The sequence below is a fragment of the Oryx dammah genome, unplaced genomic scaffold, assembly GCF_014754425.2.
Source record: "Oryx dammah isolate SB20612 unplaced genomic scaffold, SCBI_Odam_1.1 HiC_scaffold_17, whole genome shotgun sequence".
In the NCBI taxonomy this organism is placed as follows: Eukaryota; Metazoa; Chordata; class Mammalia; order Artiodactyla; family Bovidae; genus Oryx; species Oryx dammah.
In genome coordinates, this window is record NW_024070201.1 from 80,315,704 (window position 1) to 80,328,563 (window position 12,860).

A 12,860-nucleotide genomic window follows, 5' to 3' on the forward strand; every position below is an offset into this window, starting at 1 on the left:
GTGAGCGGGGCCGGGGGCGCCCCTACGTCTGCAGTGAGATGGGCCTCGGGGGCCTGCCCGGGTGAGCGGGGCCGGCCAGGAGCCGTGGCCTTGGTGGAGCTCTGCTGACCCTTGGGTCCGGTCCGAGGACAATGGCGCCTGTTTCGGGTCTCGCTGTCATCACAGCAAGGCAGGTGCCGATGCTCTTCCGTTATCCCTGGAGCTCGTGGGCTCCCCGTGGGTCCACACTCCCCCTGGTGGACAGTCCGCCTCCTGGTCAGTGGAGGCTTTGCCCTCTGGGACGGGAATGTCTGCAGTCCGGCTGAGGAGCAGGACTCACACCCTGCAGGTGACCTGGGGCTGCTTCGGTCCTGCTGCCGGCTCCTAACAGAGAGCTAACTCTGTCCCTAAGCCTGTGCTCTGCTCACAGCGCAGGCTTTTCATGAACTGACAAAGGCAGGAGAGTGTTCACAGAGCCTCACAACGCCTGTCCTGCAGCCCCTCCTGGGACGGGCCCAAAAGCCCCCGGGCACTGGACATGAGGGTGGACCCGGGACCCTGCCCCGCCTGCTGAGCCTGCCACCCCACACCCCAGCTGGTTACTGCAGGACCCCACGTCGCAGCTGAGGACCACCAACCACAGCTTTGTGAAGGCCGTGAACAAGTACTTTGACCACCTGATCCCCAGGGTGGCTCCGCTCCAGGTGAAGCGAGACAGCTGCACCCCGCGACCCTCTGCTGCAGGACCACAGCCGTCCCGGCTTGTGTCCACAGAGAAGGGAGCTGACCGCCCGCGCGGGAACTCCAGACCCCGCCCCGCGGCGCCTCTTCCAGAGCCAGCGTCCCGGATCCAGCTCAGGAGTTGGGCACGTGGGTGGCCGGGGGTCGCCCGGCAGAGCTGCAGGGCTGGAGGAGGGCGGCTGCCACTCTGCCCACAGTGGGCTGGGCTTCAGGGAGCAGGGACTTAGAGTGGACAGCAGTGGGTGAGATCACCGTCAACCTTGAAGAAGGTGTGCTCGCACGTCCAGGGGCCCGTCGATGGCTCAGCAGCTGACGGGGTGCTCTGAGGAGTGGGTGCAAGGGAGAAACCGGCCGTGAGGGCGGCCAGGCCGCTCAGGGGCTGGAGCCCCTGGAGGGGCCTTGCGGGCTGAGCCAGTGGCCCCTCCAGCTCCCTGGGTGGTTTCCATGGTGATGGGAGTCAGCGGGTCTGGCGGGGGAGGATGGGGCGCGGGAGGGGAGGGGCCAGCACGCAACCCCACCTCCCGAGCTGGTGGACGGCGTGGGGGGTGGGGGGCGGACGGCGGGCAGCGGGTTTGGGGCCCGTGAGTGAGCGGCTCCCGGACCAAGCTTGTGGGTCTCACCCGCCGGCCTGCCGTCCTGTCCCAGTACCACCGGGGAGGCCCCATCATCGCGGTGCAGGTAGAGAACGAGTACGGCTTCTTCTACAAGGACAAGGCCTACATGCCCTACCTGCTGCAGGTGAGCTTTCTGCCGCCCTCCGGCCGGGCGCCCAACCCCGGGCCGCGGGGCCTCGGCCCAGCATCCCTGTGAATCCGCCCTCGGCCAGGGCGGCCAGGGCGGCCAGGGCGGTGCTGGCATGGGGTGAATGTGCGGCTGCTTCCCTGCTGCCTCATGGTTCCGTCCAAGCCGGGATGGGGGGTGGGTGCGCTACGGCCCGTGATGTGGGCACCCTCTCTTCCACCGTCTTTGCCGTCTAGGGGGCGTCTCAGGTTGGGGGGCACCCGCTGTCCTAGCACTCTTCCCCGGGGTGAGGCCCCCAGCCCCCAGCCCGCAGGAAGCAACCAGGGCGTGAGTGTAAGGCGGGGGGTCCCACGTGTCTTGGCCACCTCGGGCGGGTGCAGTGGGGGGGGGAGCCCCTGCAGCCGCTGTCGCCCCAGCCCCCCATGTCCGTCTCATTCAGCAAGATTCTGATTCCTCAATCTGTAGACTGTGGCCGTAGGCTCACTGTGGGCCCCAGGCTGGCTAGGTCAGCGCAGGACTCACAGACGCGGTCCTCGGCCCCGGGGTCCTTGGCCCAGGCGTCTGTCTGCTGCGTGTTCTCTGAGTGCATGTGGCTTCCAGATGGGACCCCCCTGGGACCCCCCCCACCTCCCCGGGAGCGTGGGCGACCCTGAGTCCAGACAGGACCCGGGTTGGCGACGCTCACCTCTCTGGCCCGCGGTCCCGCAGTTCCCAAGGCTTGCCTGTCCGTGTCTCATCTACACGCCTGCCTAGTGGTCGCTCACTCCCTGTCTCACTTCCTCTCCGCCCCTCCCGCTGTCAGCCATCCGTCCATCATCTGTCGGCGTCTGCTGTCTTTCTGCCTGTAGGTCAGCTATCTATACATCTATCACTTACCTGTTATCTGTCTACCTGTATGTCGTCTGTCTACACATCTATCATTTATCTGTTATCTATCGGTCCATCTCTGTGTGTCTCATCCATGTATCTATCTCTCCACATCTGTCTCTCCCCCGACGTAGGAACCCCCATTCCCTTGTGGACTCAGCTCTGACCTCTTCATTTGAGCCACGGCCACAGGGTACCAGGGCTCACTCCCGCCGTGTGCTCACCCCTGGGAAGATGGCAGGCTGGCCAGAGCTTCCAGCCCCCAGCTGCGGAGTGGCCCTGTGCAGAGTGCCGATGCGGGCCTTCCTGTCTAGCGCCCTCGCTGCTGCCTGAGCCCCAGCGTACCTGCCTCCTACTTGCCTTGTATTTTTCCCTCTTTCAAGGAAAACAAGGGGGTGATTTCATCCTGCCCAACTCTCTCCACAGGCCCTGCAGCAGAGGGGCGTTGGAGGGCTGCTCCTGACCGCAGACGACACAGAGGAAGTGACGAGAGGGCACATAAAGGGAGGTAGGAAGTCAGACTTGTTTTAGGGGAGAGGCGAGGCTGCTGTGGCAAGACCGCTGACTCCCGGAGAAGCCTCAGCAGGGCCAAGCGCACACCCACGCCTGCCCCAAGTGGCCGGATGTCAGGCGGGTGTGACGTCCTCCCGGCGAGGACTCGGGGTTGGGGTGGCCCCGGGCATGATGTCGCCTGGTGAGATCTTGGGGTCAGGGTTGGACCCGGGCCTGATGTCGCCCTGGTGAGAACTCGAGGTCAGGGGTGGACCTGGGCATGATGTCGCCTGGTGAGGTCTTGGGGTCAGGGGTGGACCTGGGCGTGATGTTGCCCTGGTGAGGACTCGGGCTTGGGGGTGGCATGCCTGCGGGCAGGCTCCCGGGTCCTCACTCCTGACGTCTCCCTGGAGCCTCTTCCTCACACCTTTCCCTCTTTCCCAGTTTTTCTGTGGCTTAGAGTCTGGGCTGGAGCTGGAGACACTCAGAGTCAAGCATCACCCGGCCTAGGAACTGTTTGGTGGCAGGAGGCGGTGCTGAGTGGGGCCCAGCCTCCAGAGCCAGCTGGGACCCCGGCTGCGGTCACTGTGGGCACGCAGCGCCCCCGGGCAGCAGGTGGTAGGGGATGTCACTCAGCAGTGGAGGACAGAATCAAAAGGCTCCAGCCGCAGGGGCAGTGACCAGGGCAGCATGTGTCCAGGGCCCCTTCTCGGTGGGATGCCTGCTCTGTTACTGCTGACTGTGGAGAGCGTGCTGACCGTGGAGTGTGCTGACCGTGGACGCAGTGCTGACCGTGGACGCGGTGCTGACCGTGGAGTGTGCTGACCGTGGAGAGCGTGCTGACCGTGGAGTGTGCTGGCTGTGGACCCTGTGCTGGCCATGGACGCTGTGCTGGCCGTGGAGTGTGCTGACCGTGGAGAGCGTGCTGACCGTGGATGCGGTGCTGACCGTGGATGCTGTTCTGACCGTGGAGTGTGCTGACCGTGGAGAGCGTGCTGACGGTGGACGCGGTGCTCCCCACGGGTCTGGGGGGCCCAGGTCCACATGAGTCATGTGGCCGTGGTCTAGCCCACTTCTCCGCGCTCAGCAGGGCTGCTTTGAGCTGCCCTTCTTCCCTCATGTTGTCCCCGAAGTGCCAGGGATGTGAGGGCATGAATAGGGGCCCTTCCCACCTGCAAAGGGAGGAGCCGCTGCTGCCCCTTCCTCCGAGGGCGCCCCCCACCCACGGCAGCGGTGGCGAGCCCCAGCAGCATCCCCGCCCTGTCTGTCTCTGCAGTGCTGGCCAGCATCAACATGAAGGCGTTCAAGGTGGACTCGTTCAAGCATCTGTACAAGCTGCAGGTAGGTGGCGGCCGCGGGCCTGGGCAGAGCTGCTCGAGGACAGGCCTTGGGCCCAGCTTCCGGACCGGTGCCGCTTGTCTCGGGCAGTGCCGGAGTGCCTCCCAGGAGGCCCCAAGGGACAGAGCGGGGTGAACGTGGGTGCCTGGCGCGGGGCCGTGGCCTAGAAGTCTCCCCAGAGGCACGCTGGGCAGCTCTGCCCCTTGGCCCCGTGAGCTGCGCCGTGGACGGACACGGCGCCAGGCCGGCACCCTCTCTCCCGGCTCAGTGGGGCCCGGTGCTCGGGGTCAGCTCTGCTTCGCCAGAACTCCGCAGGCTCCTTGTGCCTGCAGGCCCACCCTGCCCGTGCCCCGTTCCAGGTGCAAACGCCCCTGTTGTGCGCACAGCCCTCCCCTCAGCCTCCACCCTCCTTCACAGTCCTTTTCTTAAGATGTTTTGACGTGCACCATTTCTAAAGTCTTTATTGAATTTGTCACAATATTGCTTCCGTTTTCTGTTTCGGCTTTTTGGCTGAGAGACATGTGGCCCCTAGTTCCCTGACCAGGGATCCACGCACACCGCCTGCTTCAGGGAGCCAGGCGCCGACCACTGGCCCGCCAGGGGAGCCCCCTCGATTTCAGCCCCTTTGCTCACTGGTTGCTGTGCCTCCGGCCTCTTTGGAAGCAGGGAGCTGTGCTGAGGGCAGCGCCTCCCTTGCTGCTGTTTTCCTCTCGCTCCTTTAAAAGCAGTTTTATTGAAGAACCAACGTTTTATACACCGTTGGATCCACCCATGGAAAGCGTATGATTAGAATGGGCGCGTTTTGCAACCGGCGCCTGCCTAGAAGGCCTCCTCCTGCAGCTAGCTCCCCTCCCTCCGCCCCAGGCAGCAGTCCATCGGCCTTTTCTGGACGGTTCATCAAAATGGGGCCTCTGGTATCCAGTCTCTCGCGCTGCCTGACGACTCTGAGGCCCACGTGTTGTGGCCTCCGTTGCCACCGCGCCCTTCCCGACGGCGGCGCCGCGTCCCTCCCATGGGCGGCCGCGTCCCTCCTGCCGGTGGAGCTCCCGCGCACGTACCTCAGGGCCCCGCCTCGCTGGCACCGACAGGTCGCTTGCGTTTTGAATGCTGACCCACGCTTGCATTCTCAGGCCGAATCCCTCTTGGTTGTGGAGTAGTCTCATTTTATATACTGCCAGTTTCAGCTCGCTCAGATTTTGTTGAGGACTTTTGCTTCCGTGTTCGTGAGGAATGCTGACGCTTGGTTTTCTTTTCTTGAAATGCCTTTATTCGATTTTGGAATTAGGGTCATGCTGACCTCATAAAATGCTCTCCTTTTCTATCTTCTGGAAGAGATTGTGTAGAAATGTTAGTATATCTCACTCACCGTTTGGTAAAATTCACCATTGAGTGCATCTGGACTTGAAGTTTTCTTGTTTAGAAGGCTTTTTATTAGAAATTCAATTTTTCTAATGGATACAGCGTGGTTCAGGTTACTGCTTCTTCAGTGAGTTTATGTCTTTATTCTATCCCTTTTCACCTATGCTTTGAATTCATGACCGTAGAGTGTTTGTAACAATCCATTAATATCCTTTGAATGCCTTTGTTGTAATGATGACCTTTCTTCCACTCCTGTTATTGACTATTTCATGTATTCTTTTTAAAAAGATCTTGGTCAGTATGACTTGAAGCTTATCACTTTTGTTGATGTTTTCAGAGAACCAGATTTTGGCTTTTTTCCCTATTATGCTTCTGTTTTCTGCTTATTTCTGCTGTAATCTCTAACACTTCCAATGTTAAATGGACTTTAGCCTGCTTCCTTAATGGATAGAATTTGCTCTACTTTTACTAGTTTTTTTTTTTTTTTTCTGGTTGAAGCTTAGGTTACTGACTTGAGACTTTCTGTTTTTCTGACACAAGCTTTCAGTGCTATGAATTTTCCTGTGTCCACTGGTTTTGCTCCATCCCACTAATTTTTAAATGCTGTATGTTTTTTTTTTTAAATTTTCAAGGGATGTTTTTAAAAATGTTCAGAGCGTTAATTTTTTCATTGAATTGAATCACTAAATTTTTGTTTCTTTACTCCATGTATCCGTTGGAAACATGTTGTTTAATTTCTCAGTGTTTGGGGATTTTCTAGATATCATTCTGTTGGTGATTCCTATTTTAACACTGTGAAAATCCGAGAACTCACCTGGTGTGGCCTCCGCTCTCTGTGCGGTCTGCGTTGCGGCTTACGCCGCGGTCATGCTTGGTGCCTGGTCCGTGAGCGAGCGTGGTGCTGCTCTGCGTCTGCTTGTGCGTTTCCATCAGGTCAGGCTGGTGGGCGTCACTACTGGTAAGCTCTGCCCTTACTGGTGATCAGAGCTCAGGCCATCGATTGAGAGGAGAGAACTGACGGCTCTGGGTTTGCGTGTGGTCTGTGCTGCTTTCAGCCCGTCCTCACCAGGCCACGGGTCCCCACCGTCCTTGTTAGGAGCGCAAGACGCCCTCAGCACCAGCCATCAGGCCATTACTCCCTTTGCTTAGCTCTTTGGCTTATTCTTTTCTGACTTCCTGCGACAGGCAGTTAGCCCCCACCCCCGGTTCTGCGTTTCTCTTTGTCCCTCTGTCTTAATACACGTGGGGTGTGTTTTGGGGCCTGTGGGGAACAGGAGACGCTGCTGTGGGCGGTTGCAGAGGTGCACTGGGTGCAGGGGGGCAGAGGGGCAGGGAGCGTCCACGCCCAGCAGGGACGCGTGCAGAGAGGGAGCCCCCCGAATGCTGACTTGTCATCTACAGCTCTTCTGACCTCCCTTCTCCCTGGCGTCACACTTAGCATTGGATTTGGTTTGTTCCTAGAGACACAAGCCCATTTTGATCATGGAATTCTGGGTCGGCTGGTTTGATACCTGGGGAATCGATCACAGGGTGATGGGCGTGAGCGGTGAGTCTGCCGTGGCGTCTGCCCTGCGAGGGCCGCTCACCTTGCCCCGCTCCTCGGTCAGCTCTCGGACCCGCACCTGCTGTGGAGGGCCGCAGCCCAGCCTGAGGGTGGGGGCCTGAGCCACTGGCTCCACGCCCCGGAGGCTCGCCGCTCCGTGGACGGACAGGTGGTCGGGTAGACGCTCAGTGAAGAGTCCCCCACCCCTGACCAAGCAGGTGCGGGGACAGAAGAGGCAGGGCCGGCTGCTGGGGGGTCCCGCACGGTCTCTGAGGGAGGGACGCATCTCCTGACAGTCACAGTGGCCTCTGCAGCTGAGGGGCCAGGAGGCGAGAGTGACTGGAGATCCTGGAGCCGAAGCAGCAAGGATCTCAGGCCCAGCTCTGTGGCCCCGCCGAGGCGGCCCCTGAAACCTCCTCTTCCCCGGAGCCCTGTTGTCAGGAGGAAGTGTGGATCCGGGTAAACCGCCCAGAGCAGTGCCTGGAGGAGGCTGTTAATAGAAGTGTTTTTCTACTAAGGATATTTACAAAAGCAAGCTCACTTGTACTGGAAATAAAGACAACAATCGAAAGATAGTGGGAAACTGAGAAAGGCCTGCTTTGAACTGCAAAATAGGAAGGAAACAAAAATAACTCCAGACTGCACCAGTGAGCAACGGTCACGCATCTGTCAGGCACTGTGTGTGTCTCTCCCTATTAGTTAATTCTCAGCCACTGTGATGGGGGAGGGATGAGGACCTCTGTTCCGCAGGCAAGGGAGCCGAGGCTCTGAGAGAGAAAGTGGGCTGAGCATGGCCAGACGGACAGCAAGGCGCCCAGCCAGTGCTGAGCCACACCTGGCGACCCTCCGGCCAGGCTGCCTCCTTTAGGGCTGGCGTGGAGATGGCCGTGGGTCACAAACGAGAGTGCGGCGGCCACTGGCCCCAGAGGCACCCTCCGAGCAGGTGGTTCACAAGAATAGACAAATTATTTGTATAATTTCAAAACATTGAATGAACATGAGATCCTTAAGTGATGCAGAGGCTCTCAGGCTGCTATTTAATAGATGAGGCTCAGAGTGAAATTCTCTGGGAGAAGTAACTTTTGGAAAAGCTCTTAGTATTGGAGGAGGGAATGGCAGGCCACTCCAGTATTCTTGCCTGGATAATTGCATGGACAGGGGAGACTGGGGGGGCTATAGCCCATGGGATTGCAGAGAGTCGGACACAGCTGAGCGACTAACGCTTACTTAGTGTGGACAAGCCTACTTTCCTAGGGTAGCTGTGGGCAATTCCGCCTGCTGTCTGGGTAGAATCTCCGTGCACGCTGAGGGACACACGTTTGGGCTGACTGTGGGGCAGGGCCAGAGGAGCGGCTTTCCCAGAGATTCTGTCGTCTCTGACGGCGCGACCTCCGCTACTTCTCGTCCTCCTCCTCTGCAGAGGTTGAAAGGAGCGTGTCCGAATTTATCAGATTTGGGATCTCCTTCAACGTGTACATGTTCCACGGGGGGACCAACTTTGGCTTCATGAACGGGGCCACGAGTTTCGAGAAGCACAGAGGTGTTACCACGAGCTACGGCAAGTGATCGCCGGGAGGGGCCGCCCTGAGCCTGGGGGCCCTGCGGCTTGACCGAGGAGGCCCCTCAAGCACCACGGGGTTCTTGACCCCTAATCTACGCTGAGCACCGAGAGTTCCCTCCTCTCTGTCTTCCTTCCCTCTGAGATGCGCACAGTCCAGAGAGCAGGCTGACCTCGCCGCAGAAGGGCCACCGTGACCTCTCACTCTGCCCTGCCCGTCCTGACCACGGGCCCCTGACCTGGGTTCCTCGGTAGAACCCAGGGTGGTGCTGTGTGGGCCCCGGAGGCCTCCTGGGCGGCCGGGCTGGGGGCAGATGAGTGTCTGTGAAAGGAAGCAGGGCAGGCCTGGTGGCTGTGGCCTCGGACCCGGGCATGGCTGCAGGGATGGTCAGAGTGGTCTGGGCCAGGAAGTCAGCTCCCACCTCCTTCAGGGGCCCCGGCCCAGCGAAGGCGGCTGGTCGGGGGCCCTGCCCAGAGAAGGCGGCTGGTCGGGGGCCCAGCCCAGCGAAGGCGGCTGGTCGGGGGCCCTGCCCAGAGAAGGCGGCTGGTCGGGGGCCCGGCCCAGCGAAGGCGGCTTGTCGGGGGCCCTGCCCAGAGAAGGCGGCTTGTCGGGGGCCCTGCCCAGCGAAGGCGGCCGGTCGGGGGGCCCTGCCCAGAGAAGGCGGCCGGTCGGGGGCCCTGCCCAGCGAAGGCGGCCGGTCGGGGGCCCAGCCCAGCGAAGGCGGCCGGTCGGGGGCCCTGCCCAGCGAAGGTGGCCGGTGGGGGGGCCCTGCCCAGAGAAGGCGGCTGGTCGGGGGCCCTGCCCAGCGAAGGTGGCCGGTGGGGGGGCCCTGCCCAGCGAAGGCGGCCGGTCGGGGGCCCTGCCCAGCGAAGGCGGCTGGTGTCTTGCAGACTATGACGCAGTGCTGACAGAAGCTGGAGATTACACCGCCAAGTACTTCATGTTCCGGAGCCTCTTTGAATCCATCCTGGGTACTCAACTGCCATTTTGTTGGGGGGCTGGCCGTCCTCGGGAAGTTGTGGGAGGGGGTAGGAGATGGAGGGATTCCCTGTGGGCAGAAACTTAAAAGGCGCTTGTGAGGGCAGGGGCCGCCTTCGTTCAAACCCTGGTTCTCCCACGTGAGAGCCGTGTTGTTTTTAAGCCCTTTAAGTGACAGCATCTTCTCTAAACGTGGAGAGAGTGGTGCTTGTCCGCTAGAAGTTGGAACGACTGTTGACAAAGCTCTGTGCATGAGACGCCCTCATGAACTCCTGAGAGTCACGCTGTGAACTCTATCTGTGGAGATCACGCTAGGGGGACGCCTCCCACATGCCAGGGAGCCAGGCAGGGGCAGCGTCAGGCAGAGACCTCCTGCCCTGTGCTCCCCGGGGACCTGATCTCCCAGCGTCTCTCGAGGAACCCCACTGGGCTGGGACCCCCCCCCTCCGCCCCCGTCTCCCACGGCCCCGGGGTGCGCTTTCGAGATCCCGGGGAGGGTGGGGTGGCGTGGGGAGGGAGGGGACGCTTCCCTCTGCCCGTTTCCTTTGCAGTCAGGCCCCTGCCCCCTGTTCCGAGTCCCACTCGCAAGGTGGTGTACCCCTCCTTGAAGCTATCTCACTACCTGCCGCTGTGGGAGGCCCTGCCTTACCTGCAGAGGGTGAGCACCCTGGGCTCCGGGGACTGAGGGTGGCTGCTGGGGCCACGGGGGCTGGGGCCGGGCCGAGGCCGCAGAGCAGGGAGGCCTGGGGCTTTCTGTGGAAGCAGGGACATGCTTCCACGTTTTGTCCACATTTGGCACCAGCGGGCAGAGCGAGGGTGCCTCCTGGGAAGACCGTGAATGGGTGTGAACTGAAGAGCGGGGGGCCTGGGGGGGAATGGGACCGCAGAGACCCCTGCTTGCAGGCCCCGCCCTGAGCGTGGCCGAGCCAGCAGCCCGTGCAGCTGGGCTCTGCCTTCTCTCCAGCACCGCCGCGTCCGATGGCGGGGCCCCCCTGCTCCCCTCAAGACTAGGGTCCGTGTCCCCGCAGAAGAGGAGGAGAGCCTTGCTTGGAAGATGCCAGCTCTTTTATTTGTGTTTTATTTTGCAACCGTTGCTTTGGCTGTGCCAGGTCTTACTCGCGGCTCTTCGTGTTACTCGCCGTGTGGGAGCTAGTTCCCTGACCAGAGGCTGAAGCCAGGCCCCCCACATGAGGAGCACAGCGTCTGAGCCCCTGGAGCCCCAGGGACGGGCCTGGGAGGTGTTTCCTCTTGAGATTACAGGGTTTCGCCTGTGCTGAGCCTCCTGCCACTAGTGAGCCGTGCCGCGCACGCTGCGGATGTGAAGCTCCCTGGCAGTCGAGCTGGGACACGGTCGTTGATGCTGCTGGTTCTCAGGATTAGAGCGGGGGCCCCTCGGCCCGCCCCCAGGCTCCCGGTCCGTGGTCACTAGGGCACAGGCGTTGTCACACGGCATCTCATCAGAGGGCTCTCGGGGACCGTTAGGAGGCGTAGCCAGGCTTGCCCAGGGTCTTAGCGAGAAGGGCCTGGTTCTCACCCTGGCTCCCTGCCCACCTCTCAGCCAGTCACCTCTAATGTTCCGATTAACATGGAGAACCTGCCCATCAACAACGGCAACGGCCAGTCCTTCGGGTTCGTGCTTTATGAGATGACCGTCTGCTCCGGGGGCCGGCTCCATGCCAACGCGCAAGATGAGGCTCAGGTGGGGCTGGGCATCTGGCTGCAGGCAGGACATCAGCCAGGCTCCGCTGTGGGGGCTGCCGTGGGCCCCTTTGCTGTTTGATATGCTTTTAAGCACCTCTGTGTGTGAGGCTTGATTGGGGTGGAAAAGGCCCACTTACCTGTCACGCTGTAAGTCTCCTGGGGCCTCCGCTTCTGGCCGCCCATGGACAGCAGGCTGGTGCCTCCCTTCCTGGAGACTGCCCCAAGCCCGATCTCCCTGCCCCCTTCCTCTGGGTGGGCCTGCCCGTCCGATGCCAGCTCTTCTTTTGCAGGTGTTTTTGAATGAGACGAGTTTAGGGATTCTTACCGATGTTCATCGGGACCTAGACATTCCTCCAATCACGGTATGTAACTCGAAAGTCAAGCTGCTGCCCTAGACCCGGGCCTCCAGCGGCAGACCCTCCCACCTCCCCATCTGCCGTGGGGCGATGGGCCCCTCAGGGTCCTGGCAGAAGGGCTAGGGCTGCGAGCCTCCATGCATGCCCCTGGCCCTGCTGTGCCCTGGGCTTCAGCTCCTGCACTTGGGTGAGGGTGGACGCTTCCTGCCAAGCCCCTGGCTGGCACTTTCACACTGCCACTGAGCCCCAGGCCTCTGCGAGGGCGGGCCAGGCAGGACCCTTGGAGCAGAGCACTCGGGGTCCTTGGGGGGCCCTCGGCTTTTCCCCTTCGCTTGTCTTCCCTCTGGGACTCTGAGAAGACTGGGCTCCAGAGGAAAGCCTTCCGTGGCCATGTATCCCCATGAGCTGGTCTGTCCCAAGCAGGAATGTCAGCTTCTAAGGATCCTGGTGGAGAATCAAGGACGAGTCAATTTTTCATGGAAAATTCAAAACCAGCGGAAAGGTGGGCTCTGGTAACAGCCGTGTCCTCCCTGCCTCATGACTTGGACCCGAAGGTTGAGGGTGGGGTTGGAGGAAAGTCTGAGCTCCAGGAGAGGCGGGCCCCTGGGTGTGGGGACCAGCGGCGCCCGGCCCTGCCCTCCATCCTGTTGACTCCCACTGCTGGGCGGGGGCGTCCTGGCTCTCTGCAGCGGGACCCTGCCCCTCTGGGGAATTCCAGGAGAAGTTCAGGGCCTGGGTGGGAAGCTTTCCCTGTGGCTTGGAGACCCTCAGTCACGCAGGTCAGACCAGTCCGTGCCTCCTCGGGCCGAGTCCCGGTCACTGATGACTCCGGACTGTGAGTCTGTGCTTGGACACCGGAGAGTATCCCGGCCATCTTACCTGTGCTGTCTCCCTGCTGCAGGATTGATCGGACCTGTTACTCTGGATAAAATTCCCCTGAACTGGTTCACCATCTATTCTCTGGAACTGAAAATGCGATTCTTCAAGAAGTACGTTCCTTCTAACCCTAACCCTAACCCTGACCCTGACCCAGGCCTTGACCCTGATTCTAAACCCTAACCCTAACCCTGACCCTGACCTTAAACCCTAACTCTAACTCTAACCCTAACCCTGACCCTGACCTTGGCCCTAACCCTAACCCTAACCCTGACCTTGGCCCTAACCCTAACCCTAACCCTGATCCTGACCCTGACCCTAAACCCTAAC

At 61.0% G+C, this 12,860-nt stretch overlaps 1 protein-coding gene across 1 annotated transcript in view; it reads left to right on the plus strand.

Moving 5' to 3' along the window:
* The window catches only part of LOC120876036 (beta-galactosidase-1-like protein 3), a 32,900-nt gene that overhangs the window by 16,522 nt on the left and 3,518 nt on the right, over window positions 1–12,860 (plus strand). Inside the window, exons 8-19 of the mRNA XM_040257756.1 lie at window positions 575–683; window positions 1,366–1,458; window positions 2,755–2,836; window positions 4,097–4,161; window positions 6,979–7,063; window positions 8,481–8,618; window positions 9,510–9,590; window positions 10,149–10,255; window positions 11,156–11,296; window positions 11,589–11,660; window positions 12,078–12,156; window positions 12,556–12,643. Coding sequence (XP_040113690.1) covers window positions 575–683; window positions 1,366–1,458; window positions 2,755–2,836; window positions 4,097–4,161; window positions 6,979–7,063; window positions 8,481–8,618; window positions 9,510–9,590; window positions 10,149–10,255; window positions 11,156–11,296; window positions 11,589–11,660; window positions 12,078–12,156; window positions 12,556–12,643 — 1,140 coding nt within the window. The remainder of the gene's footprint in view (window positions 1–574; window positions 684–1,365; window positions 1,459–2,754; window positions 2,837–4,096; window positions 4,162–6,978; window positions 7,064–8,480; window positions 8,619–9,509; window positions 9,591–10,148; window positions 10,256–11,155; window positions 11,297–11,588; window positions 11,661–12,077; window positions 12,157–12,555; window positions 12,644–12,860) is intronic.